The sequence below is a fragment of the Bos javanicus genome, chromosome 29 (genome assembly GCF_032452875.1).
Source record: "Bos javanicus breed banteng chromosome 29, ARS-OSU_banteng_1.0, whole genome shotgun sequence".
NCBI lineage: Eukaryota > Metazoa > Chordata > Mammalia > Artiodactyla > Bovidae > Bos > Bos javanicus.
The window spans coordinates 5,090,437-5,116,949 of NC_083896.1; the positions used below are offsets into that span (position 1 = coordinate 5,090,437).

The 26,513-nt window shown below is 36.4% G+C and overlaps 1 protein-coding gene across 1 annotated transcript; it reads left to right on the forward strand.

Annotated features, from left to right (window-relative positions):
- CHORDC1 (cysteine and histidine rich domain containing 1) lies at positions 1-24,483 on the forward strand. The gene is made up of 11 exons (XM_061405996.1): positions 1-293; positions 4,122-4,171; positions 6,785-6,841; positions 8,059-8,216; positions 11,413-11,516; positions 12,164-12,222; positions 15,917-15,987; positions 17,100-17,205; positions 18,939-19,058; positions 19,698-19,760; positions 20,043-24,483. Exons 1-11 carry the CDS (start codon positions 230-232, stop codon positions 20,187-20,189), a joined length of 999 nt encoding a protein of 332 aa, XP_061261980.1. The 5' UTR covers positions 1-229; the 3' UTR covers positions 20,190-24,483.
- Positions 24,484-26,513: the final 2,030 nt, after the last annotated feature.

The window sequence follows — 26,513 nt, forward strand, 5'->3', positions numbered from 1 at the left end:
GCACCGCCCTCTTCCCCTGCCACTCCACGGAGCCCAACCTGCGGGCCCCCCGCCTCTTCCTTGGCTTCTTCCCGTCACCGCTGCGCCTGCGCGGCCGGAACCTTCGCGAAGGTTCCCGAGGCGGAGCTGGCCGTTCCCGGAAGCCGGCAGCTTGCGCGCCCGCAGGCCCGGGTCGCGCGCCGGGGGTTGCAGAGGCAGTGAGTGGCGGTTCCGGCGTCCGGGAAGGAGAATGGCCCTGCTGTGCTACAACCGGGGCTGCGGCCAGCGCTTCGACCCCGAGACCAACTCTGACGGTGAGAGAGGCGCCGCCGAGCCCCTCCCCTCCACCTCCTCCCGGGGACGCCCGGGGCCTCGCAGGCTGACCCCGCCGGGCCGCCGCATCTTCCCGGGGACGCCCGGGGCCTCGCAGGCTGACCCCGCCGGGCAACCGCATCCCTTCCAGGGGACGCCCGGGGCCTCCCAGGCTGACCCCGCCGGGCCGCGTCCCGGACTGCTCCCGGGTGCGGGGCCGCTCTGCGAGACCCGGCGACGGCGTCCGCACCCGGCGCCCGCCCTCGGCACAGCGCCCGGCGCACATGCTCCCCGGCCGTCCGCTCTCCCTCTGGGCCGGGTTAAGAGCATCGTTGTCCCCGCCCGCGCCTCTCGGAGCGGTGAGCAGTTAGCCAGGTGCCCTGGGCTCGCCGTGCGGTGGATGCGCGCTCGCGCGCGCGTGTGTGTGTCAGAGACAGACATGGACCGCAGGGTTGGGCAGCGGGCAGGTTATCCTGGCATTCACTTGACTCACTGTTTTAACCATACTTTTAAAAAAAAACAAAACTGTTCTTGGTTTAGATTCTTTTGAATGGTTACGCTGTTCGGTTTTGATACATCTGTTCCAGTGGGAGATACCATTCGTCATCCGTTACTTTGTAGCCGTCCGTGTTCCTTGGGTATTTTTGCATGGCCTTCCCGTCTTAGTACTGCGCCGTCTGCAGGACACTGTGCTTAAATGTCCTCTGTAGCAGAGGTCCCAGACCTCCAGGACCTAATGACTGGTGAGCTGAGGCGGAGCTGATGTAGTTCCTCGTAGAAATAAAGTGCACAATAAATGTAACGCTTCAATCATCCTGAAACCATCCCCCATCCCACCCCACCGCCAGCGGGTGGAAAAATTGTCTCCCGGGCCCAGGTGCCCAAGAGGTGCAGCTCTCCAGCACCCAGGTGTAGGATTAAGGATGTAAACTTGAGAGTTACTGACTAGGTGAATGATAGAAACTGATCAGTGGATTTGAATTTTGGTAGGTGAATGGAGTAAAGGACTGACTTGATTTCCTTGAAAACTGAGGAGTTAACAACACTTTCTCAAATTCCACTAGCATTTATTGTATGTTTTCTGTATGCCAGACATTGGTCGGTCACTTAATATATATTACGTTATCTCATTTAATCTTTACAACAACCCTGTGAAGTGTTTACTATACCCAGTTAATAAGAGAAGTACAACAAGTTAGCAACAAGTTTCCTCATTGTGTAGGGAATTAAACTTTAAAAACTCTTTTTCACCTCTGATATACCTGAATGGTTATCTTGCTGCACAGGTAAATTGGGGACATAATTTAAAATGGTAAGCTCTTTGGTAGGCTTCTGAGGAAAATATAACTTTAATTACTTTTACAGTATTAATGTGAAGTTTTTCAGGGAGAAAATTACGAGACTTCAGTGGGAAAAACTCAAGGAACAAAGGTTTTAAAGCCCTTTGCTGTTGGTAGTCTATGTAAAAAGTAAATTGCTTTAGTGGCTATACCTATTCTGCTTTAATGTTAAAGAGGAAAGTGTTATGCTTTGTTGAATGGGATAATATGTATGTTTATAGGGTGTAAAGTACCAGCCTAATTTTAAGGGGAAATATAGCCAATTTTTTGGAAGTCAGCTCTGTGTGTGTGTGAAATGGTTCAGTGCCTAGGAAAGAGATAAGGGAAGCCAGCGGAGTAGACAGTCTCAAGGATTGAGCATCCACAGCACTGAATTAAGTAGGGAACACTTTTAAGGTTGCTGAAAGGTTATTAGCCTAACAAAATTAGTTGTTCAGTCATGTCTGACTCTTTGCGACCCTGTGGACTGTAGCCTGCCAGGCTCCTCTGTCCATGGAATTCTCCAGGAAAGAATACTGGAGGGGGTTGCCATTGCCTTCTCCAGGGGATCTTTCTGACCCAGGATTTTCAAACCCAGGTCTCCTGAATTGCAGGTGGATTCTTTACTGTCTGAGCCACCAGGGAAGCCCAGGGTTATTGTAGGGACTTAGAATACTACAGGTAGGTGGGTTGATGGAAAATGGAGATACAAAAGCTAAAGGAGTGTTTTGGTGTGGTGATCTGCATGTGTTAAAACAGCTTTTGAAGAAGCATTTCTTCACTAACAATATTGTATTCAGTCCACACATTTGAGGAAACAAACAGCTACCAAGAGGCAGAGCCAAAATTTGAGCCTGGGTTAGACTCAGTGTTAAAAGCCCTGGTTCTTACCACTGCTGTCGGTAGCTTCTTACCCATAAAATATTACCTTGAGCTTAAGTGTCAAACTTGATTTTTTTTTTTAAGGACTAGAGAGAAAGATGTCCATCTGCATGTTATTTAGCAGTGATTTTCAAGGACTGTTTATACAAGTTGTATGGTTAAGACCTGACTCACTCTTGCTGTTCTGCTGCCAGAATGTCCATTATTATATATGCCTGTGTCAGACATTATGCACTGGGTGCCTCGGACTGTATGTAAATTTGATATGAAATATGCTCTCTGTTCTCTACTTTGATTCTCCTCTCAAATTCCTGTTCCTCTACACTTTCATTTCTACTTTGAATCTCCTTTTCCAGCCGTCAATTCCACTACTACCCTTAATTAGTAGATCTTCTGAATCTGGGCTTAGGTACTGTACTGTGAACCTGACACTTTCTCGCTTTATTAGCTAGTATGGTCTCTATGTAGTACCTGGTTACTAACCAAAGAAACCATACTGACTTAATACAGGGATAGGGAGATTTTTGTCTCAGCACCAGAAATGTATCATCGGAGAAGGCAATGGCACCCCACTCTTGCCTGGAAAATCCCATGGACGGAGGAGCCTGGTGGGCTGCAGTCCATGGGGTCGCCAAGAGTCAGACACGACTGAGCGACTTCACTTTCACTTTTCACTTTTCACTTTCATGCATTGGAGAAGGAAATGGCAACCCACTCCAGTGTTCTTGCCTGGAGAACCCCAGGGACGGGGGAGCATGGTGGGCTGCCATCTATGGGGTCACACAGAGTCAGACACGACTGAAGTGACTTAGCAGCAGCAGCAAGGTGATTCCAGGAATCAGAGGTTGTAGTCAGTTGAGTGCTAAACAGACACGAAAGTTTGAGCCAAGTATCCTTGTAAGAAAATTGCACAAGTGTGGAGCTGGCTTTTTTCTCAGCTCATGGTTCTATCTAACTAGGGAATAAATGTGTCTATTATTGTTTTTTAAACGTAATACTCCATATTGCAGACTATAATTCCATTTTCGTTAGAGAGTTAAGTAAAAATCGATGGTGTAGTGGGGGCGGGTAGGGAAATAACAGACTAACAATCAGTGACAAACCTGAAAACTTTGTAAAATTTAAGCCTCTTTTTGATAAGGTTTATATCTAGGAATTGACACCTACTTAAGAAAATTAAAATTAGCAATTAGATATTACTGATATATCAGTTTTTAAAAAATTGAACCTATTCTTCAAAAATGTCTTATTACGGCATCTCCTGGGCAACTTTTATGGATCAATACACACAAAAACGTTTAAATTTGATAATATTTTTGTAAAAACAAAATTGAAATACAATACTAAAGTTTGGGTACTAAACAAATTTTACTGTAAAGATTAGAATACAAAATATAATTTGTTATACTTGAACTATGTGTATTTTTATTTATAGCTGTCATACTCAAATTAGAATTTTAACCTTTACTATTTTAATACAATGTTATATTAAGCATTGTGTGTCATGCATCAAACTGGAGCATTAGTGAAGTATTACCTGCATATGGAAAAAGGATTATATGTTAACACTGAAGGAAAATGGGTTTTCTTCATTGTGAAGTGTTTTCTTTTTTCTTTGCTTTTGACCAGATGCTTGCACATACCACCCAGGCGTTCCAGTCTTTCATGATGCATTAAAGGTAGGAGCTTGATACATTTTTGTCATAACATTTATGTAGTAAATTCAGAGGTATAATACTAGATCTTTTTTTTTCCTCCTCAGCTTATGCTTTCTTACTGACCATTTTGGAGTGCTTTAAGCAAGTGTTCCACTAGAGTCAAAGGAGACAGTAGACGGCAATCTGAAGGGTTTTTCCAGTTAGAAAATTATTATTTTTATTCCAGCTCTAATTTTCTACGTCCCTCATTTCTTCACCTGACTCTGAGGGGAAATGAAAGCAACTGTACTGATTCTTAGTCTTTCAACATTTCGGGCAGCTGTTGGCTCATAAGAGCAGCTCTGAATGTTAGGGAGGACTGTTACAAACACTTGGCAGTGCGACTCCGGACAGACGCCTAAGTTTAGATAATACAGTGCAGAAGAGAGGTGCCGCCAGTGTTTCTTGGTGTTCTGAAGAATTAGAGACATGACAGAATATTGTTCGATGTGTTGGGTGTATTGGTCTTTTAAAATTTATGATAATGAGGTACATTTTCCATTGTGTATCTCAAAAGAAAATGTTGCAACATGGCTGCTATGGTTTTAGGTTTTCTTAGGAACATAAGCAGTACATCATGTTTGTATTTATCAATGTCCTTTGAATTTCTAATTTTACGTTTCATGGAGTAATTAGACCTTGGTGTTTAGCTGTTAGCCAAGTGTAAAAAACAATGATATACAAGCAAATAACAAGCCTATATTAATCTGGTTACCTCTAAGTGAGAGAAACAGAACAAACGTTCGATACCACAAATTGTGATCTGACTCCTTGCATCTTTGTGTTTTCTGATGATGTTTTTCCTCATATCTTCTAACCATGGGCACACTTCACTTCTCAGTTTGGGCTTCCTTTTTCCCTCTCATTCAGTTTATTTTGTCCTTACTTCACTTCTACAATGTACTTTTCATTTATGTGTGTCATTGGCAACTACAGATGAGTTCTGAAGTGACCCCTTATTCCAAAAATAACCTGCCTTTGCTGCTGCTAGTAATGATACCACTAACATTCTAGTCATTCACTCCATTGCTCCTCTGTTTATATCCAACTGTTAATTGTTCTGATTAAACTTGATGATTTTACTGGGAAGTATTTTTCTTTCTCTGTTCTAATTAGGTTCTGTTTATTATTGTTTTTATAACATTTCTTGAAGACCTAGACTTCCAATACTACTGAATTTCACAGCCCAGTAGATTTTAAGCAAAATATATAATCAGTAGATTGTGTACTCTTGTCAGTTTTCTGTTTAGCCAAGTAAAAAATTAAACATTGCATGAGCAGAAGAAAAAAACATTTTACTATTCAAGGTGTACATGCATGTTCCATCATGTCCAACTCTTTGCAACCCCATGGACTGTAGCCCACCAAGCTCCTCTGTCCATGGAATTTTCCAGACAAGAATACTGGAGTGGGTTGCCATTTCCTTTTCCAAATTATTCTTATTAGAAGAGGCACATTCAGGGAAAAGAACAGTTCTTAAGAAAAGACAGTTTGCAGCCCTATACTCGCAAACTTAAATTTTAATTTCCTTTTCACATTTGACTGAGGAACATCTCGGGTGGGCACTGGGAACAACTAGTCTATGTCGTGTGTATATCCCAGTATTCCCAGAATACTTAATTCTTCATATAGAATTAAGATAATAAAACTTTCTACATACAAAATAGCTTTACTGGTGACAATATTATCTATACGAACTAAACCTTTAATTTTGTACTCGTTATTTTTCATCTCAGTTCAGAGTAAAAGAAAATGAAATTTCAGAATAAAGGAAAATATGAATTATAGAATATTTGGCACTTCTTTTTAAAAAAACTTTTAAGTGTGTATTATGAAAAAAGACACTACCAAATTCTTCATGTATATATTGAGAGAAACAGTGAGGCCCAGGTGGGTATCTGCAAAGCTGGCCCTTAGTCTGGATTTGAGACATCCCAAGCTTTGGGACTACTGCATTTTTATTTCCTTTTTCTTGTACTGTATTAGAATTATAGGTGACAACTTAAAGCAGTGTTTTGGTTAGCTACTTGATACTTTGTTTAGGAATCTCATAGTGCTTTACAGTTTCTATATTTGTATGCTTCTAACTGAAAAGCTCGTGTCACCTTGAAAGATCTAACAGTGCTTAAGCTGCTACATTAAGTAGTGTTTTTCTGAAAATACAATGCTTATTGTTGAGAAACAACTATGCTGAGTATCTCTTAATTTACTGGATTTTAATCTAACTCACTTTTTAAAGTAAAGCACTTCGCTTGCACCCTAGATTCCTTAAAATATCTAATTTTATAAATTATAAAATGTTTTTGTTCTAAAAGTCAAGTACTATTCTAAATCAGAAGCAATTTCTGTTTCCATATTTTAAGGTGCTTCCTTTTATGATGGATCACAGCCGCATTGGTTAATTCATTTTTTTTAGTCAAAGACTAAACATTTAAATTGATTAATTATTTACAGCACTTTAATACTATAAAATTATATATATACGGGTCACTTTGCGACTCAAGGAGGTAAGTGCAAGTGGTATTTCAGTGAGTTGCGGTTCTTTTACAAAGAGTTTTCACTTTGTTTTCTTCTTTTGGCTCTTACGTTTCCTAGGGTTGGTCTTGCTGTAAGAGAAGAACAACTGATTTTTCTGACTTTTTAAGTATCGTAGTAAGTATTAATGTGTTTTTCTCTTAGATTATCCCCCAAAATGTACATATTACGGGAATCTCCAGATTTGAGGAGTCTGATTTTGGACAGCTTTTGTCTAGTCCTTGTTAACTTACAGATAGTCCCTTTCTTTTAAAATGGAGGTCACCTCCCTTCTGTGGCACTTAAAGTAGGGAATTTATCTGTTTTAGAGATTAGAGTTTCAAGATGTTAATTAACTACTTGTCAATTTATGTTTTTGATGTTAATAGTCCTTTTTTTGTTTTCATTTCTAGTGTACTTATATACATCTAAATTACACTCTAGAATTTTTTTTCCTACAGCTTATTTTTTCTTTAGCTTTTTATTTTTTATTTGAAGTATAGCTGATTTATAGTGTTCTTTTAGTTTAAGATATACAGCATAGTGATTCACTTACACATATGTGTACCTCTTCTTATTCAGATTCTTTGCCATTACAGGTTATTATAAGATATTAAATATAGTTCCCTGTGCTATGCAGTAGTTCCTTGTTATTTGATGTTAGCAGTCTTAAATAGAACTCCATGAGGAGGCAACAATTTAAATCATATTCAGTTAGGAACATAAATTATTGTTATCTCACATACCATGAAGTTGCACTATTATTCTGTGTACCCTTAAGAAAGAAGACCAAAGTTGCTAATTAAATGACATACCTTTGACCTTATGATTTCAGGGACGTTAAAATGTATGTCAATGGTATATAGAAAAGGGAGCTAGCATTTATTGACTCTATTGTATTTTTTATTTAATCCTCTCAAAAATTGTCTCAATTTTACTGATGAGGAAACAAGTTTAAAAAAATTAACTTGTTCAAGATCATATAGCTAGGAGCAGGAGAACTGAGACTCAGATTGAGGCCCTTTTGTATAAATAATTTGTAGAATTCTCTGTGAGATCTCCAGAGTTTGTAGCATAGTTTATGCTATTCCTTTAATAGAATAATTAAAGTAGATTATTTGTTAGGTCTAATTTAGAGGCCTCTTTTTAATGCATTATTCTACATGTAGGAACTCATTTACAAATATATTTAGTTTGAAGTTCTGTTTTTAGTTTCTTAAAATAAGTCAGTGTGTTAAAAGTGGAGAAAACATGGACTTGAATTTATGAATTAAGAATTGAAAATTAATATTTGTTACAGCATGTGAAATAGATAATAGGATAATTCTCAGTGAATGAATACCTTTCACCAACAGGGCTGTACGAAAGGAAGGCATAACAGTGAGAAGCCACCTGAGCCAGTCAAACCTGAAGTCAAGACTACTGAGAAGAAAGAATTATCTGAGTTGAAACCCAAATTTCAGGAGCACATCATTCAGGCCCCTAAACCAGTAGAAGCAATAAAAAGGCCAAGGTACACTTTATATAGCTATATACTCATGTTACACTTAATAACAGCATTTGTTCCTGGTATTACCTTTTACAATTTTGCATCATATCATTTGTAGCCTTTGTGTAGTTCACCAACTTTTGAACCATTCGGTTTTTCTCTCAGTTCAGTTGCTCAGTCGTGTCCAACTCTTTGCGACCCCATGGACTGTAGCACGCCAGGCTTCCTTGTCCATCACCAACTCCCAGGGCTTATTCAAACTCTTGTCCATTGAGTCGGTGATGCCATCCAACCATCTCTCATCCTCTGTTATCCCCTTCTCCTCCTGCCTCCAGTCTTTCTCAGCATCAGGGTCTTTTCAAATGAGTCAGTTCTTCACATCAGGTGGCCAAAGTATTCTGAGTTTCAGCTTTAGCATCAGTCCTTTCCATGAACACCCAGGACTGATCTCCTTTAGGATGAACTGGTTGGATCTCCTTTCAGTCCAAGGGACTCTCAAGAGTCTTCTCCAACACCACAGTTCAAAAGCATCAATTCTTCGGCGCTCAGCTTTCTTTACAGTCCAACTCTCACATCCACACATGACTACTGGAAAAACCATAGCTTTGACTAGAAGTAAGGACTCTATTTCTTAATATGCTGTCTAGGTTTGTCATAGCTTTTCTCCTGAGGAGCAAGCGTCTTTTAATTTCATGGCTGCAGTCACCATCGGCAGTGATTTTGGAGCCCAAAAAAATAAAGTCTGTCACTATTTTCATTGTTTCCCCATCTATTTGCCATAAAGTGATGGGACTGGATGCCATGATCTTAGTTTTTTGAATGTTGAGCTTTAAGCCAACTTTTTCACTCTCCTCTTTGACTTTCATCAAGAGGTTCTTTAGTTCTTCGCTTTCTTCCATAAGGGTGGTGTCATTTGTATATCTGAGGTTATTGATATTTCTCCCAGCAATCTTGATTCCAGCTTGTGCTTCATCCAGTCTGGCATTTCTCATGATGTACTCTGCTTATAAATTCGTTTTCTCATAGATAATACCTTTTCACTTCTATTTCCTTGAGGGCATACACACAGTAAAACTCCAGGGCAGGTTTGTTCACTGTATATGCAGTTATGCTCAGGGTGAGGGAGCCACACGTCTTTCTTGTGCTTTGGCATATATCATTTTCACTGTGGCATAGTGGAATTCTCTAAGGGAATCAATCGTCCGTGTCAGTTTGAATTGAAAAAGAACTTGGTTGCTTTCCTTTCCATTCTACCACTGTTTGTTGAATATTTTTTAAGACATTCTTCACAGAAAAACATTTCCTTTCCTTTCAAAAATTCTAGTGAATTTTAAAGCAGCTCATTTTATCATTACCGAGTATATAAATTTCCCTTGTATTGGGTCAGATTCTATATATTTGTCCATATTTTGCCACTTAGAATAAGCCTAGTCATTCATCTTTTACCCCCAGTTGTCTGAAAACTGTTAGTCTCATTACTGATCAATTTTTAATCTATTTGATTTACATGGCATATCTATTAAAATACTTTAAAAATACATTTTGCTCATTTTGCAGTAGAATTGCACAGATTCTTCATACTTGCTTACCCACTATACTCTGTTGTATAATCCCACATATGCTGGGATTGTTGGATATCACTGTTATACCAGGTCTTCTTCACATAGCCCTTGAGTACTTAGTTGTTTTAGAATCAAAATACAGGACTTAAAAAAAAAAGATGGTTTTTGGCCTGAAACATGACCTTTGTTGATATTCATACTGTGGATTAATGATTTCCCCAATTTTTCTTTATTAATCTTAAATAAATAAGTTTATCGCATCTTGACTAATATCCAACAAAGAAAAAACCCTCAGGGACTTTTTGATGTTTATTTTGTGTATTTAACCAAACTACTTAGAATGATTTTATTGTATATCCACCTTATTCATAATCATGAGAAATTTTATCACATGTCTTACTGATTGATTTGCCAGTTGTGGGGGAGGGAAGTCATAAAAAGACAAGAATTTTGACATGGATCATTATAAATATTATAGTTGAGTCTACTGTAATTGACAGTATGAGGTAATATTTTTTAAAATAATAACTTCACTTTAATAACTTCACCTAAGAGAAAGAGAAATTAAGGATTTTATCCTAAGTTCATTGGATGGTACTATAGAGATTGTGAGGACACACGCTTTTATGTGCTGTGTTAGTGCCTCCTGTGCAGTAGGTTTTTCATTAAGGGTGTAGAATGAATAACCTAGGATTTTTTAGCTTTATTGTTGCATTTATTAGTATTCTTAATACTTATTGAATGTCTTAAATTCTACATACAGCACTTTGCAAAATGTTAGGGGACACTGTTGGTACTGTTTTTTAACCCTGCTACAACTGCCTTGTAATGTAACTGTCTGCATGAACAGGTGCGTGTAGTAGTGTCCACGTGACGTGAACTGTCTCCACCAGGAGGGATATGGATTCACTTCGTACATAATATTGCCTTAGTACATAATTATTCAGTTATGTACTGTTGTAATGATAAAATGAGCTGCTTTAAAATAAAATTCTTCTTTATTAGAATTTTTGAAAGGAAAGGAAATGTTTTTCTGTGAAGAATGTCTTAAAAAATATTCAACAAACAGTGGTAGAATGGAAAGGAAAGCCTCCAAGTTCTTTTTCAACTCAAACTGACTCCCTGACAAGGACGATTCCCTTAGAGAATTCCACTATGCCACAGTGAAAACGATACATGCCAAGGCACAAGAAAGACATGTGGCTCCCTCACCCTGAGCATAACTGCATATACAGTGGACACACCTGCCCTGGAGTTGTGCTGTGTGCACGCCCTGCTGAGTGAATCACTTAGTGCATAATTGTTCACTTGGTCCGTACTTGCATGCTCGGGGTTTTCCTTGGGCAGTTCCTTCACAGTCCCCTCCGTGGAGTTGCTCATCTTGGCAAATTTGGATTCTTAGTCTTTTCTTCCTTCCCATTAGCACAATTTGTGTTGAAAGTAGCATGGTTATTTGATATTTAGTATCAACATTTTTCTGCTAAAACTTAGAAACGTAGCTATATTATAGCAGTTATTGTAAAATACTTTTTTAATTAGAAAGACTTGATTCACAAAGCTTTTGACTTATCATAAGTAGACTCTTAAGTATATTTATTTTTAGTAAAAGAAATGTTTTTGTACCTCAATAATGGTAATAAAGTTTCCAAAATCTCTAGCCCGGATGAACCAATGACAAATTTGGAATTAAAGATATCTGCCTCCCTAAAACAAGCACTTGATAAACTTAAACTGTCATCGGGGAATGAAGAAAATAAGAAAGGTAAGATTTTGCTTTTTATATTTTTCTGTTCAGTTAGCCAGTTATCTAAAAGAAGCAGAAGTAGTATAGTTTATAGCATATAGATATAAAAAAGTAGTACTTTGTAGTAAAGAACTTTTTTGTTTACTGAATGTGTGTTAAACCACAGAATGAATTTGTGATTAATTTCATTTTGTTTTTATTAAAAAGGAGAACCTGTTAATTTTTTTTTATTCTGTTACTCATTACTTTTAAACAGTGAATTAAGCTTTTTTGTAAATGTTTCATTATGCATGATATAAAATATATTCAGCATTCTCTGACCCATACCTGTTATCTGGGGAAAAAGAATCATGATTTCTCTTTTACATAAGGTAAATATACTGGATATAGGGTGCATTATAGAATAGAAGTGCATCATGTCCTGTGCCATTTTGGGAATATAGGCAAGATTTAATCACAATAGTTGGCTTCTGATTCATTTTTATGTGTGTTACATGAAAGGTCACACAGAAAACTGTTAAGTAGAATCATGTAAAATAGCAGTTTTTTTGTATTTAGATTATTTTTTTTTAAATACTCATTTTAAGAAAAGGGTACTTTTTAAGAAAGCACTATAGTAAAAATGTTCTATTTTAATGTTTCTATTTCATTTTTCTTTCTTTTAGAAGAAGACAGTGATGAAATTAAGATTGGAACCTCATGTAAAAATGGAGGGTGTTCAAAGGTATATATTATAAAATTTGTGTTACGTCTGGAAGTAAAATTTTTATTTTGAGAAAAGAGTAATTTACTGACTCAGTTAGATACAAACATTTACGTGCCTGTTATGTGTTGGGCACTATTCCATGGAGCAGGACTATGAGCATGCGCCTGTCCCTGAGGAGTACGTCTGATAGATCACAGGAATAAACAGGTCTAGTTCTGTCAGCATTTACTGAGCACTTCTTGTGTGCCGGAGATGGTTTTAGGGACTGGAAATGTGGTATTAAATAAACCAAAAATCCCTGTTCTTGGGGAGCTGATATTCTGATTTTGGGGAGGACAACAACTAAGTTCTTAACTGCTGTGAATTTAGGTAGACTTGAATAAAGCTGACAAGGAGATACAGAGTAAAACTATTTATGGGCACTTATCAGGGAAGTCCTTTTTGATATGGTGACACTAAGTCGGAAATCTGAATGATGTAGCAGATGAGTTGTGTAAACTTTGGAGTAGATGTGGGAGTAGTATGTTTAGAGGCTTTAGAGCTTGGCTACTCAAGAAATTATAAGAAAAGTCAGTGGAGGATTGATCAAGGGTATGAAACAGGGTATGAAAGGCAGGCAAGATTATGGAGGTCCTTGTACGTCGCAGTGAGGAGTTCGGGCTTTAGTAAGTATAATATAAAGCCGTAGTCTGTTTAAGGAGGGACTTTAAAAGGATATCTTTGGCTGATGAATGGTAAATTTAGTGGTGCAGGAGTGGAATCAAGGGAAGGAAAACCAGCTAGGGTGCTATTTTGAAAAACCAGGCATTGGCATGTGTTTTAGAGAAGTAGTTACATGTAGGATGTCATCAGACATCTCATTGAGGCTTCTTTCTGCCCACTCTGTGTAATAGTACATCCTCACCACCATTTCCATACTGTCCTTATTTCCCCACAGCACTTACACCTTATTCCATACTACTTATTTTACAGATTTCGCCTCCCTTCTTCACTCATATAAGATTCGAAAGGAAAACATTTTCTCTTTTCTATGTTTTGAGTGCTAGAACAGTGCCAGCACATGACAAGCACGTTAGAATGAATGACACCTGGAAGTATTAGCAGGACCTGCTGATAAACCAGAAATGAAGCATCTCAGTGCACCATTAACTGAGGAGGAGACATTGGAGTTAGGGTTGGGAGCAGGTTTGCAGTCTTCTTTCATGCTGAGTTTGGGATCACCTTGTTCCTTTAGAGATGGAAATACAAATGCATTCCCATGTATTTAAGGTAGATGTAGTAGATAGAGAACGATTAATTCTTTGGGTGCGGGAGGTGCAGTGGAGGTGGTGGGGTCTGTAGGCATGTCAGAGTGAAGGTATCCCAGATGAATTTTGAGAAATGAATGACAGTTCTATAAATGGAAAAGGATATTCCAAGCAGAGAGAGCAGTCATGTACAAAAATCAAAAATGTCAATGATAATGATACAGAATTTGCTGATGTAAAGTTGAGATCAAAAGAAAAGTCGGGCTAGATCCTGAAAGGCTTGCTGCTCACAGCTTAGGCCTTCCTTTAGGTCACGGTGGCCATTGAAGTAATGTTTCTAAAGTTTTTTCACTGAAATACAACATTGAATATATATAAATACAAGTTTATTAGTCAGAATGCATATGTTTCCTCTCATCCATTATTTCCTTTCCCAAAGGTAACTACTTTTTTCTCTCAACATAGATTAGTTTTACCCACTTCTAAAATTTACTGTAAATAAAATCATAGAACAGGTACTTAAGTCTGTCTTCCTTGCTTAACTGTTTGTGGTTATCTTGGTTTCATGTAGCTGTAATTTATTCCTTTTCATTGCTTTAAAGCATACCATTGTTTGAGTGTGCCAATCAGTTTATCCTTTCTACTGTCCTGTGAAGTTTATTGATTCATGTTATTATGGACATATTTGTGCATGACTTTGGGATACGTTTACACATTTCTTTTAGGTAGATAACTAGAAATAGTGTTGCTTCTTCAGTGTGTGAGTGTGTGTGTGTGTGTGTGTGTGTATGTATGTGTGTGTGTCTGCAGCTTTAGCAGGTCCTCCCACCTAATTTTACAAAGTGGTTGTGTTTATACTCTTAGCAGTGATATATGAGGCTGGGTCTATTTGTTCTACAGCTTGGTAACACTTCTGTAATATCAGTCTTTTATATTCAGCCACTCTGGTGAATGTGGAATGTTCCCATTGTGATTTTAATTTGCACTTTGCTGATGATGATGTTGACTGCGCTCTTGTATGCCTGTTGGCCATTTGGATGTCCTCCTTTGTGACACTGTCCAAAATCTGTATCTGTTTTTCTATTAAGTTGACTTTTTCTTAATGATTTTAAGGATTCTTCATCTGTTTTAGCTGCAAGTCCTTTGTCAGAGAGACTATACTTTTTCACCATCTTAATAATGTCTTCTAATAAACAGTCTCTTTAAATTTAATGAAACTCAGTTTGTTCATCTTTTCCTTCATGATGGGCTTTCTCTATCCTCTTTAGGAAGTCTGTTTCTTTTTGGGCTTAGAGGCACATTTAAATGTGCAGACCACTGGCACTGATTATTGTATATGGTTTGAGGTAGCGGTATTTAAAGGGCTTTAAACAAGAGAGTGGTGCATGTTTAAGTAGATGGTAGAGTCCAGAAACTGAAGGCAGAGAAATTCATCAGAATCTTTTAGCAGAGTTTCATTGCCGAGAATCTGCTAGTGATCTTGAGGAAGTTTAGCAAATTAAACTGGTAAGATTTTTTTTAAAATTCAGGTTGACAGGATTTTGTGATAGACTACATGAGGGTAGAAGGTAAAGAGAACCTGAAGAGGACTTGAAGAATTTTGACTTTGAGAGATTCAGTAGATACGGTGCCATCAGATAAGGTGGGGAAGAAGAGTAGGAGGTCTGGGGAACAGTAGTGATAGAAGTTCAGAATCTTAATGCGCTGGGTTTTGGGTGCCCATGGAATATCTTCAGGAGATACACACCCCGTAATCTGAATTTACAAAAAGTAAATGTACAGAATTTTATTTTCTGTAACTGTAGGATGGTTGCTGTAAATACCAAAGTAGACAGAAAATATACTACTGGCTGCATCTATGTTTTATTAACATAACTTTTTGTGAATTCATCTGTAGAGCCTTCATCTACAGCAGCAATGGGGCCCGGATCTTCCAGACAAACCCTGGATATATATATAGGTCTGCAGCTCATTTTACCCTTTGTAGGGATAAGAAGTCATCACCCTGGACTTCCAGAATTGCTTATTCGATTTTCCATTTCAATTCATAATGCTCACAGAGTTTACTGTGTGAGCACATAATCATGCTATAACTATGTTTCTGATGAGAACACTAATTTCTTGGTTTTAGTATTGGCCTGTAAATTTCTAGAACATACCTGAATATGTTTGGAATATGTTGGGATGTGTCCTCATACCCAAAAGTCTAAAAAACATCTGATACATCCTGTTGCCTACTTTAATATTTACCTTTTTCACAGGGAACTGAAATTTAAGCATATCTAAACAGGAATCTTTTTTCATTCCTTATTGGAATGGCCTGAGGTGAATTTATGAATGTTCTAGGTAATTGTTACCTCTTGGGCATTTTCATAGTTCATAGAGGTCACCAGTACTTACAAATACATGTGAAATGTAACATTGAGATATGAAACTAATTTTTCCCTCTTTTTTTTCTCTTGTAGACATACCAGGGTCCACAGAGTCTAGAAGAAGTCTGTGTATATCATTCTGGAGTACCTGTTTTCCACGAAGGGTAACTTAAACCAGACTAATGAAAACTTGATGGTAGATGTTAGAAATGTTAATATGCCTTTAAACATTATTTGCCATGTGACAATATTAGGTATTTTACTTATATTGTCATTTAAACTTTAAAATAACATAGAAATGTGAGTTTGCCTTCTTTTTACAGGTGGGAAAACTGATACAAGGTTACGGTTGAAGTGACCACTGTGATTCAAACCTCATGTGTTTTAATATTCCTTTATATTACAATAGGATACTTTTTTTCTTTAAGCTGAATAGGTGTTTTGTGTTTTGTTGAAGAGCTGCCCTGCCCATTGGTAGGACATTTGGAATTTGGGGCCCTGGGACACTAACACACCAACATTGTGGCATCTTGAGAAAACCAATTCTTTTCCACAGCCCTCAGCTGAGCACCTCTCTCATTATGTTACACTGTAGTTTATAGAAACACAGTACTATGAAAATCTTCCACTCTGTTTCCGTATGTTCAGGACACAAACCCAAAGTTTTACTGTAATTTTTGTCTTCCAGTGTTAGATCTTTCTTGAGTAAATAGTGTTAGATTTTTCTCAAGTTAATTTTTTACTTACTTTGGGATTGCCTATCACAGGTTATGTAAACATTCGTTTTTAGATTTTTTGCATGTTCTCACTTTCCTGGTTTATTCAAATATGAAGGTCTTCAATCTTTGATCAACCATTTCATAGTAGCTTCATGAGGAAACTGAGATGCAAACTGTCAGTGAAAAGCTGATTTTGGATTTTGTGATGGTTTTAAGCATCTTCACTCAGGAATGCCAGAATTGCTATACTAAATGGCATTCTGGTTATTGGTCTTCTGGTAGTGTTAACTGTTTAGCAACTTCAGTCACTCAGTCATGTCTGACTCTTTGCAACCCCATCAACTGCAGCATGCCAGGCCTCCCTGTCCATCACCAACTCCTGGAGTTCACTCAGACTCACGTCCATCGAGTCTGTGATGCCATCCTTTAGCAACTTAGACACTTGTAAAATACTAAAGTTACATGCTTACTTTTTTAAGTTACTTATTACTATAACACTTCCAAATTTAATTGACTGTCAGATTTTATTTCTAAAATTTTTCTATGATAATTTAAAGGATGAAATACTGGAGCTGTTGTAGAAGAAAAACTTCTGATTTTAATACATTCTTAGCCCAAGAAGGCTGTACAACAGGGAAACACATGTGGACTAAAAAGGATGCTGTAAGTAATGTTTAAAAAATAGCCTATTGGAGTGTATTTATCTGAGTCATTTTGAAGACATTTGAGATTACTCTGTCTTTAGATTCAAGAAAAAAAGTTCCTCAGTTTGATGAACCTAACTAAAATCTAAAATTAATCTGAGTCAAGCTCTTAACGCACTGCTCTTTGATCAGAATAACCATTGTGTATATTGATTACAAATATGTAGATTGTTTGGAAATAGTAAGCTAGTCTAAATGGAAGCATATTTTTCTGTAATCGCGTACTTTGTTTTGACTTTGTCTGTTTAAAAATCACTTTTCTGGTCATTTGAGTTACCATTGAGACCTCTGATGCTCTTTTGGCCCCTTACTGTCATTCAGCCATTTATACATGACAGACACTCCATCTAGTGGCCAAACGGTAGGATTGTAGACTTGTTTCTTTGGAATTGTTTATGTTTTTGTGTTTTTTAAATTTATTTATTTTAATTGGAGGCTAATTGCTTTACAATATTGTGGTGGTTTTTGCCATAAATTGACATGAATCAGCCTCTGCTTGCTACCAGAAAACTTAGCAAAAGAAAAGCGAAAGCATCAGTTTCTACTTACCTAACAGCATTTTAAAAGACTTGTAGCTATGCAAATAATCTCGGAAAATCCCATTAAACTGTAAGAAGGCAAGCAACTCATTGCTAAATACATATTTGTTAGTTATTATTAACGTGTCTTTTAATGCATTAAATTAGTTTTATGTGCTGTATTGGCACTAAAAACTCCAAGACAATGATGTTTTCAGTGTGTGTATCTTTATGTTAGATTACTTTAGGAATTCAGTGTATATTAGCATGTATTATTATGTCTGCTTTTTAATAACACTTGGGTTAGATATTGTAAATGTTATCTGTTAAGTTATAATGATTTGTCTACCACAAAACTTCTATGAGTGTTTTATTAGTAAAAAGTGAAATCTCCCTGTATTTTCTCCAAGGTACGAAAAGTTGAAAGTTTTGCTTTGAAAAAATAAAATGTTGTTTTGTGTGCTTAAGTTTTCATAGTATAACTCTTGATGAAAAACACCTTTTTATTATTTTTTAATGCATATAGTTGTCAACTATTGAGTGACTAAGCCAGGTGTTTAAGGGCAAAAAAATTTAAGTGGTGTAAGTAATTTAAATTCAGTTGGCATAATTATACAAAAATATAAATATTGCTTTTTCAAATAATAGTGTCTCACAATCTCATGCATTAAATTACCCTCAGTTATAAGACACATCACACTTCATCTTTCAAGTAGTTATTGTTACAGCAGTGTATCATTCATAGGTAATAATTTATTTCCATAATAGTAATCAAAAGATTATTTCCACAAATTCTTACCTTTTATTCATGTTATTGTAAGAGGAAAATATTCAATAAGAACAGCAGACACTTATAACTAGTCAATTATTTTTCCTCAAATTTCAGTGTGTAGAAAATAACTGGAAAGTTATTATGCATGAGATTAAGATGTTGTCTGGTTTATATTGTTGAGCAAATATCTCTACTTCAGTCTCAAAAGTATGGTCTTAAGTCATAAAGCTAGTATTTTGTTTTATTGGTTAAACTTCTTGATAGGGGCTTTAGAATTTGTTTATGCTTAAAAATATTAAGGGCTCAATTTTATGTGGTGTTTTTCTCAATTTTAGTGGGTCAGATTACTCTTTTTAAGAGGTTAAGACACTTTGTAAATTCAAAGTTTCTCTTATATTGCAGGGGAAAAAGGTTGTTCCGTGTAGACATGACTGGCATCAGACTGGGGGTGAAGTCACCATTTCAGTATATGCGAAAAATTCACTTCCAGAGCTCAGCCAAGTGGTAGCAAATAGCACATTGGTGAGTACACTAGGCAGCTCTGTCCTGTGCGTTGTCCCATCGAAAGTGTGTGTGTCTTCTCTGTGTCAGGTTGCGGCTGCAGCGTGCAGGGCCCTCCATGCTGCTGTGCGGGCACTTGGTAGCGCGGGCCCTCTCCAGCTGCAGCGTGTGTGTCTTAGCTCCCCAGCCAGGGCTCGAACCTTCATCCCTGCATTGGGAGGCGGATTCTTCCAGTGGTGTTCCCTGAAACACCAGGGAAATCACTACACATTATTCTTACTGTATTATAAAATATTGATCTTGCTTGAGCTGTTTTAAGATTTTTAAAAGTTTCTCCAATTCAAAAAAATAATTTGAAATTACTTTCCTAGAAACTACTTTAAGTGAACGTTCTCAGCGAGATATTTCTGAAGCATCCTGAAAGTACTGTAGTGGCTTAGAAGATTTATAGATAATAATGTTACTTAGTTCTCAATATGAAATTCCATGTTAATATTTTTTTCACTGTTAACGGTTTTCTCAAAGTATAATATTGGCAGTTCCTTAAAATAACTTAAATGATTTTTATCCGTGTCTTCTTATTTTTATAATCACTGTTTTAATATCATAAATCCTTACTTTGGTTTTGATCCATTAATCTACTTTTTTTTTTTTCCCCAGTTAAATGTACACATTGTATTTGAAGGAGAGAAGGAATTTCATCAAAATGTGAAATTATGGGGTGTAAGTATTATAAATCCAGCAGAATTTTTTCTTAGTATTTAAAATGCCATTTTATAATAAAAGACAGTACTTTAGGTAAGCATTGATGCAGAGTAGATAAATAACTTAGCATTATTTCTTACCCAGGAGTTTACATCTAAGGCTAGAGATGACCTTAGAAGCTTGGAGTTTTGACTGTTAGCAGTAGGCATAGACATGAAATCTTGTGTATCATTTAAACTTATTGCCTCTAAAATTAGTAAAGCCATCCAGAATACTGGCATTTTCTTTAATATGTTATAGGTGATTGATGTAAAGCGAAGCTACGTAACTATGACTGCAACAAAGATTGAGATCACCATGAGAAAAGCTGAACCTATGCAGTGGGCAAGCCTTGAACTGCCTGCAGCCAAAACCGAGGAAAAACAAAAGGAAGAGACAACGGAATGAGTTGGGAAGGGAAGGAAATGTTACTGGCTGTTTCAGAATTCTTGCTATGTGGTCAAGTGGTGGCTTGCCGCTGTACTCTTGTTTTCTTGTTGTTGTTGAATCTGGCATTTCAGGGTCTGCAGTAGGTTAAAGCCAAAGTTGGTTTATCTTTTTGTGCCTCCCATATCGCTTTTGAGTTACCTAAATTAATTCTTCATTTCTCTTCACTAATAGAACTGTAGTTGTGTCCTATACTTGAAGAAGCTAGAAAATGGCTCATAACAGTTATAATATTTCTTAGCATAATATTACATTAATCAGAGAAATGTAAAGAAACATTTGTTTTTACATCTCTTTCTTTTATCCTATAATTAATCACTAAAACAAGATGGAATGTCAAATTTTTAATTAGCTTTTTCATGAATCTGTGTTCCTATGATACTTGAAAATCTTTAAGGAAGAGATGAAGCTCTGCATTGCTTTTCCACTCAACAATAACATTTTGTAGGGGGATTAACTCATGGTAGTGTCATACTTAAGTAGTAGCAAGGAAATACAAACATTGATTAACAAATCAGAATTCATTTACAACTAATTGGATTAAAAATTACATCAGTACCTGTATACTTGCCAAGCACTGTGATCTAAGAATATAGGAAACATAAATAATTAAAAGGTATCAATTTGATTAAAATTCACCATTTTATAAGACTAAACAGTAGTGTTAACATCTCTTTCCTAATTATTCATAAGGTCTTTGTATGGTGTTATGACTGAATTGTACCTAACTTACAGTTTGTGCCTGCCCTCTTAGAATCTTTTATAAGTTATAAAGATAAATTGTATATATTATCTGGCCTCCCTGGTGGAAAACTGTCTGTAAAATTGCAGGCTAAAAGACTTTTGGAAATACATAAGGGTATCAGAAAAGTAAATACTTAAACTTTGCTTTATGACAGCTATTACATGTGAAATAAACAAAATAGCTTATTCTTTTGAAGGTTTTCTTTTTTTTTTAAGTTTTCACAAACAGCTTGACAATTCTAGGTGATACAGTGTTGATTATATATTGTATTGATTAAACATAGGTATCACAGAATTAGATAGTTCATGCTAATTGAACCCATTAAAGGATAATTAGTTTTTGAGGCAGTGCAGAGTTCACAAAGGAAACTGAAATTAAGACATGTTATGAAGGCAGAAACTACGGCAAAACTTAGTTCATGTGAGTATATATTATGTTTATGTAGATTAAAATAATTATTTCTTAAGCTTCTTGAGTGTTTTTCTTTCTTGGTATTAATGGACTTGAAAAGTTTGTGGAAGTACAGTTTTAGTTAATAGTATTTCTCAAGTCTATTACCCTTAACAAATAAATAACTATTAGATGTAGTTAGTGTAATTATTAAATGGTTTAGCTGTGTTACGTATAAAGACAGAAAAATTGGCAGCCAGCTTTTATGACACTAAAATACCATGGCAAGAAATTTTTGCACTGGAGATTGGACCCAAACGAAATGCATATTTCTAGTACTTGGGGTTGTATTTAAATTTTTTTAACTTTTCATAATTCTGGAACCTGAGTTCATTTAGAGACATGAAATCTAGAATAAGGATTGATAATTGATTTGATTTGAGATAAGGTTACTAGGCCCTTTACTGATCATTCCTTCTTGAGGTTTTTCCCCCTAAGCAATACGTGATATGTACCCTTGAACTATTATTTAAAGCAAGAATATTATTCATGTAAGAGTTAGTTACAAACCACTCACCTTTATATATAATGTATTATCTATACATTATATACTCACAATTTATGTATTTAGTCTGATTATACTAGGGACCATTCTATTTCCTTTGTTATTCCTATGAACCTCTGAATTTGTTGCATAAATAAAAATCTAAATATAAACAATTATCTTAGACTCATACATACAGTTAAAATTAAGTAGAATGAGTTTTAATTATCAATCTGGGTCAAAATTCTGGGTAACTTTATTCAGTTGTTGCTCTAGAAAAGCTTCATCTATCTTAGTGTATTCATAGTAATTACTATAGCAAAATAAAGCTAGGTTTATTGTACACTTGATAACTAATCTGATGGGTAAGTCAACATTTTAGGGAAATTTAAAATAGCATTTTTCTTGCTTGGCACGTTCACTAATATAAAGGAAGAAAAGTGCTGAGAATTTGAACTTTTATTTTTAACCTCTTATTTTCATATAAGTTTAGATTTACAGAAGTTGCAAAAAAGTACAGTTTTTTTTTATGTCCTGTATTAATCTTCCCCAACTGCTAAAATCTTACATATCATTAGAACATTTACAAAACTAAGAATTAGCCTTGGTACAATACCATCAACTAACGTTGAACATTAGTTTTGATTATTTGTTTTTAGTAGAACACGATTTTCCGAGTAGCTCTTGAGACCTAGTATTTTGATAGTAATTAAAACCAGCAATTGATGAGCCATTAAAATATAAATTGAAATCAACCTATCATAGACAAACATTGTAACCAAATATTAGCAGAGTACTGCAGTGATCTATTTTATTAAAATTTATATTTTATGCCAGAGATTTTAATTCTTACTAAGTAAAACTTGTTTGGTTTTCTTTAGACAGTTCTTTGTAGCGATCTAAGGGTGAACAGACCCTTAAAGAGCTCTTGCCAGTATCTTAAGATGACTGGGTTATTGCTCTGCCGTCCCTTGCTTTGGGAAAAAAAAATCATTACCCAGATTGAAAATTTATGTTATACATACACCTGTAATAAATAAATTAACAGAAAATCTTGAAAGTGAAAATTCTCTGGTGGTCCAGTGGTTTAGGCTCTGTGTTTCTACTGCAGGGGACGGGTTTGGAGTAAAGAAAAAAAGTTGGAGTAAAGAAAAAAAGGATTAAAAGCTCACTTTATGAGGTCCGTAACCTTTCTTTTTCTTTGTAATGGCCAGGTACTTTTTATTATCAGAAAGTTAAGGAATTTTCTGGTTTGTTTCATTCGAATTATTTTGACCTGGTATTCACTTTTGATACTTATTTTCATTCTTTTGCTTATGTTATAATTCTTTAGCCTCAGTTCTATAATGCAAACTAAGTCCTACCTTGTTTCTAACTAAGTTTCCAAGTTTCATTTCTTTTGTTTTTTGGGTAGCTGGGAAGTTGGTGTTTTACTTGATTGCTTCCTTTCTGCCCAAATCTTTTACAAGTTAAACTCCTCTGGAGTTGTTGCGTGGCTTGGTTTTGTTTTTTTTTAAGTACAGATGCATGGTGCTTTATACTTTATACCTTTGACATTATCTCTAAAATACTAGACTTGCAAAGGTTGCTTGTTTTTTTTTTTTTTGCATAGTTTGATTTTACTTCTTTAAGTTTTTGTATAGCTCTTAGTGTGAAGAATTCCATAAAAAAGTTACTTTTAAAGGGTATGGTTTTATTAAATGCCAATTAATGCCTTTTCTTATTTTTCCAATTTAGTAGGCCACCTTTAATGTATACTTAAGTGAAAACTTCCAGCCTTAAACATTTTTATGTTGCTTAAAAATTATGTGGCAAAATAATTTTATTTGCTAATCCTTTTTGACTCAGCAGATAACAGTGTCCAGATGATTGTGTTGTTAAATTATGCTTTTAAGACTGCTAAGAAAGATTAAGCCTGGGAGAGGGAATTATCATTCTGTCAAAATGCTTATTACTCCCTGAACCTGTAATACTTTCTGTTCCAAAAATGAGATTAGATGAGTGTATTAATGTTTTTTTAAAAATATTGTCATCCTTCATGTTGCTTATTTCAGTTTAGAGTTCCATATTTATTATTTATTTATTTGTGTGATTGATTTGTTAATGGTTGTATCCTCTTATAGACCACATATAGCCTTGACTGTGTCTAGGCCAACCATCATACTCCTGTTTTCTAGTGTAGTACTTGGCATGTTGGCTGTCTCTTACAAACATCAAGGCATGCAGCGCTTGTTACGGGCCAGTCTAAGGACTTATGAATATGGACTTAATCCTCATGATACCCTGTGAGGTATATTCTCTTGTTACCGGCAAGGAAACTGATTTATGGCACAAGTTTAATAACTTGCCCGATGGCAAAACTAGTGAGTTGTGGAATAGAGATTTCAAACTCAGGCACCTGGCTTTGTGTTCTGTGCTCCTGACTGTTTTATGCTGCTTGTGTCTGTCAGTTGAATTAATGGGTTCCATGAAACATTGGCGTATACTGCATGGAAAACTAGTACCATTGTGTTTAGTTACCAGGAAAAATCTTACTTTTTCATATGTTTTGTTAGAAAATAAATTTATAAAATAAAGTATGTAGTCCTTTTGTCTGTATGGTTTTGGTTCTAATAATAGCTGGGTTAAAAACGTATCATTTATGATTTAACAACTCTTAAGGATTCTAGTTTCTTTAAACAGCTTCCAAAGAAATTTCAGAGTCCTCCTCAGTTCAAAAAAGTTGCCATTGTCATTTTGATTGTCATGTATTTTGCATATAGCTTGTAGACAGGAATTTATACCTGTGTGTTGGATAAAATATGTTATGAAACCATATTAAACTTACCTTAGTTTTCTCCATTAGTATGAGAATTGGTTGAAACAGTTTAGGTCTGGAGCATAACATGTGCAGAAAAAGATAAGACTGTAAATATAGGGATAAATAGCAAAAGAATTGCTGGCTTTTGAATCTGAATTGTTGGCTTTGATCTTGTAGTCCAGGTTATTGGTCATCAAAATACCACTTCTAGGCCAGCAGTGTCAGCATCTGGGAATCTGTTACAAATGGAAATTCTTGGTCCCCAACATGTCAGACCTACTAAATCAGAGCCTCTGGGAGTGGTGTCCAAAAGTTTGTGGAAGAATTTCCATTTTATTCTATGATGGGAAAACACTAGCAGCGTGGATGTCTAATGAGGCTTGCGTTTTTTTCTTTTTATCAGCTTCATTTGTTTTCAATTAACTTTTTGTTTAAGAACCATTTTGGATTTAAAAGTTGTGAAGATAGTACAGAATTCCCATATATTCCACTATTTTTAACATCTTGCATTAGTACGGTACATTTTTACAGTTAATGATCCAGTATTGATCCATTATTATGAACTAAGTCCATACTTCATTCTGATTTCCTTAGTTTCACCTAATGTCTTTCTTTCTGTTGCAGGCTCCCATCCAGGACACCACATTTCATTTAGTCATCATTTGTCCTTGGTCTTTTCTTCTTCTTGACAGTTTTCTCAAACTTTCTTGAAAACCTTACCAGTTTGGAGAAGTACTGGTCAGGTATTTTGTAGAATGTCTTATAATCGGGAATTGTCTGATGTTTTCCTTAGGATTAAACATATGTGTTTTGAGAAAGAAAACCCCAGGGGTAAAGTGCCATTCTCATTGGTGGTGTGGAATAGGTACTGTCAAGGTGGCTCACCATTGCAGTCTGGCTGAGGTGTCCGTGAGACTTGTAAGAGGGAAGTTACTCCGTGTCTGGTCTTCTTTCAGTCATGTGCAGCCCACACTTAAAAAAGGCTAGGGAGTTATGCTCCATCTCTGAAGGGTAGAGTATCTACATACATGATTTAGGATTTTTGTGCACTGGAAGATTTGTTTCCTCCTGGTTTATTTAATCATATATATATATATATATATATATACACACACACACCCAGATAGACTCGTTTTTAGACTTTGAGTTATACTCCACGTTGCTTTCTCAAGTTGTCCAGCGTTGGTTCCTGTAGCCTTTCAGTTGCCTCTGTGTTCCTTTGTCACGCCCCTGGCCTGTCACTGTGGGTTTGTTTTCGGTTTGGCTTGGTTTTGGTTTTGTGTTAGCACATTCTTTCTGGCACTTGAGCCTGCTCAAGGCAGTCATTTCTCCAAAGATTCTAGGTTCTTCTTATTGGGAAATTGTCAGGAAGCATTTAACAGGAGGCTTCCTGTGTGCTGTTTTGGATCTGTCAGGAATTCTCTGTTCCTTATTAATTCCTAAATATTCAGGAGTTAAGAGAAGAGGCAAGCCTCTCCTGGGGGCTGAGGAATCCAGATATTTAAGTACCCTCTTCCTTTTTATGAACCATATGGTTAAAGTGATTATTTACAACCCTCTCTCTTTCATATGGATGACCTCATGTTTCCTTGTAAGTTTTGATTTTATCTCTACTGAAAATAGCTGTCTTGTAAGACAGTATAAATACCTACACAATGTTGAATAAAACACCTTTGCTCCATCAGAGCTTTGGTCCCCGTGTCTTGCTTTCTCTCTCTCTCTCCCTCTCAGGCTATTTCTTTGGAGTGCAGAGGCACTCTGCGTTCACATTCCTGCACGGGCTTCTAAGACCCTCTCAAGAAGGCG

Bases quoted from the DNA above. Each gene is read 5' to 3' on its own strand.
- CHORDC1 (XM_061405996.1), top strand. From the start codon at position 230: ATGGCCCTGCTGTGCTACAACCGGGGCTGCGGCCAGCGCTTCGACCCC. The intron at 11,517-12,163 runs GTAAGATTTTGC...TCTTTCTTTTAG, and splicing joins GAATGAAGAAAATAAGAAAG to AAGAAGACAGTGATGAAATT. The intron at 15,988-17,099 runs GTAACTTAAACC...GATAATTTAAAG, and splicing joins GTACCTGTTTTCCACGAAGG to GATGAAATACTGGAGCTGTT.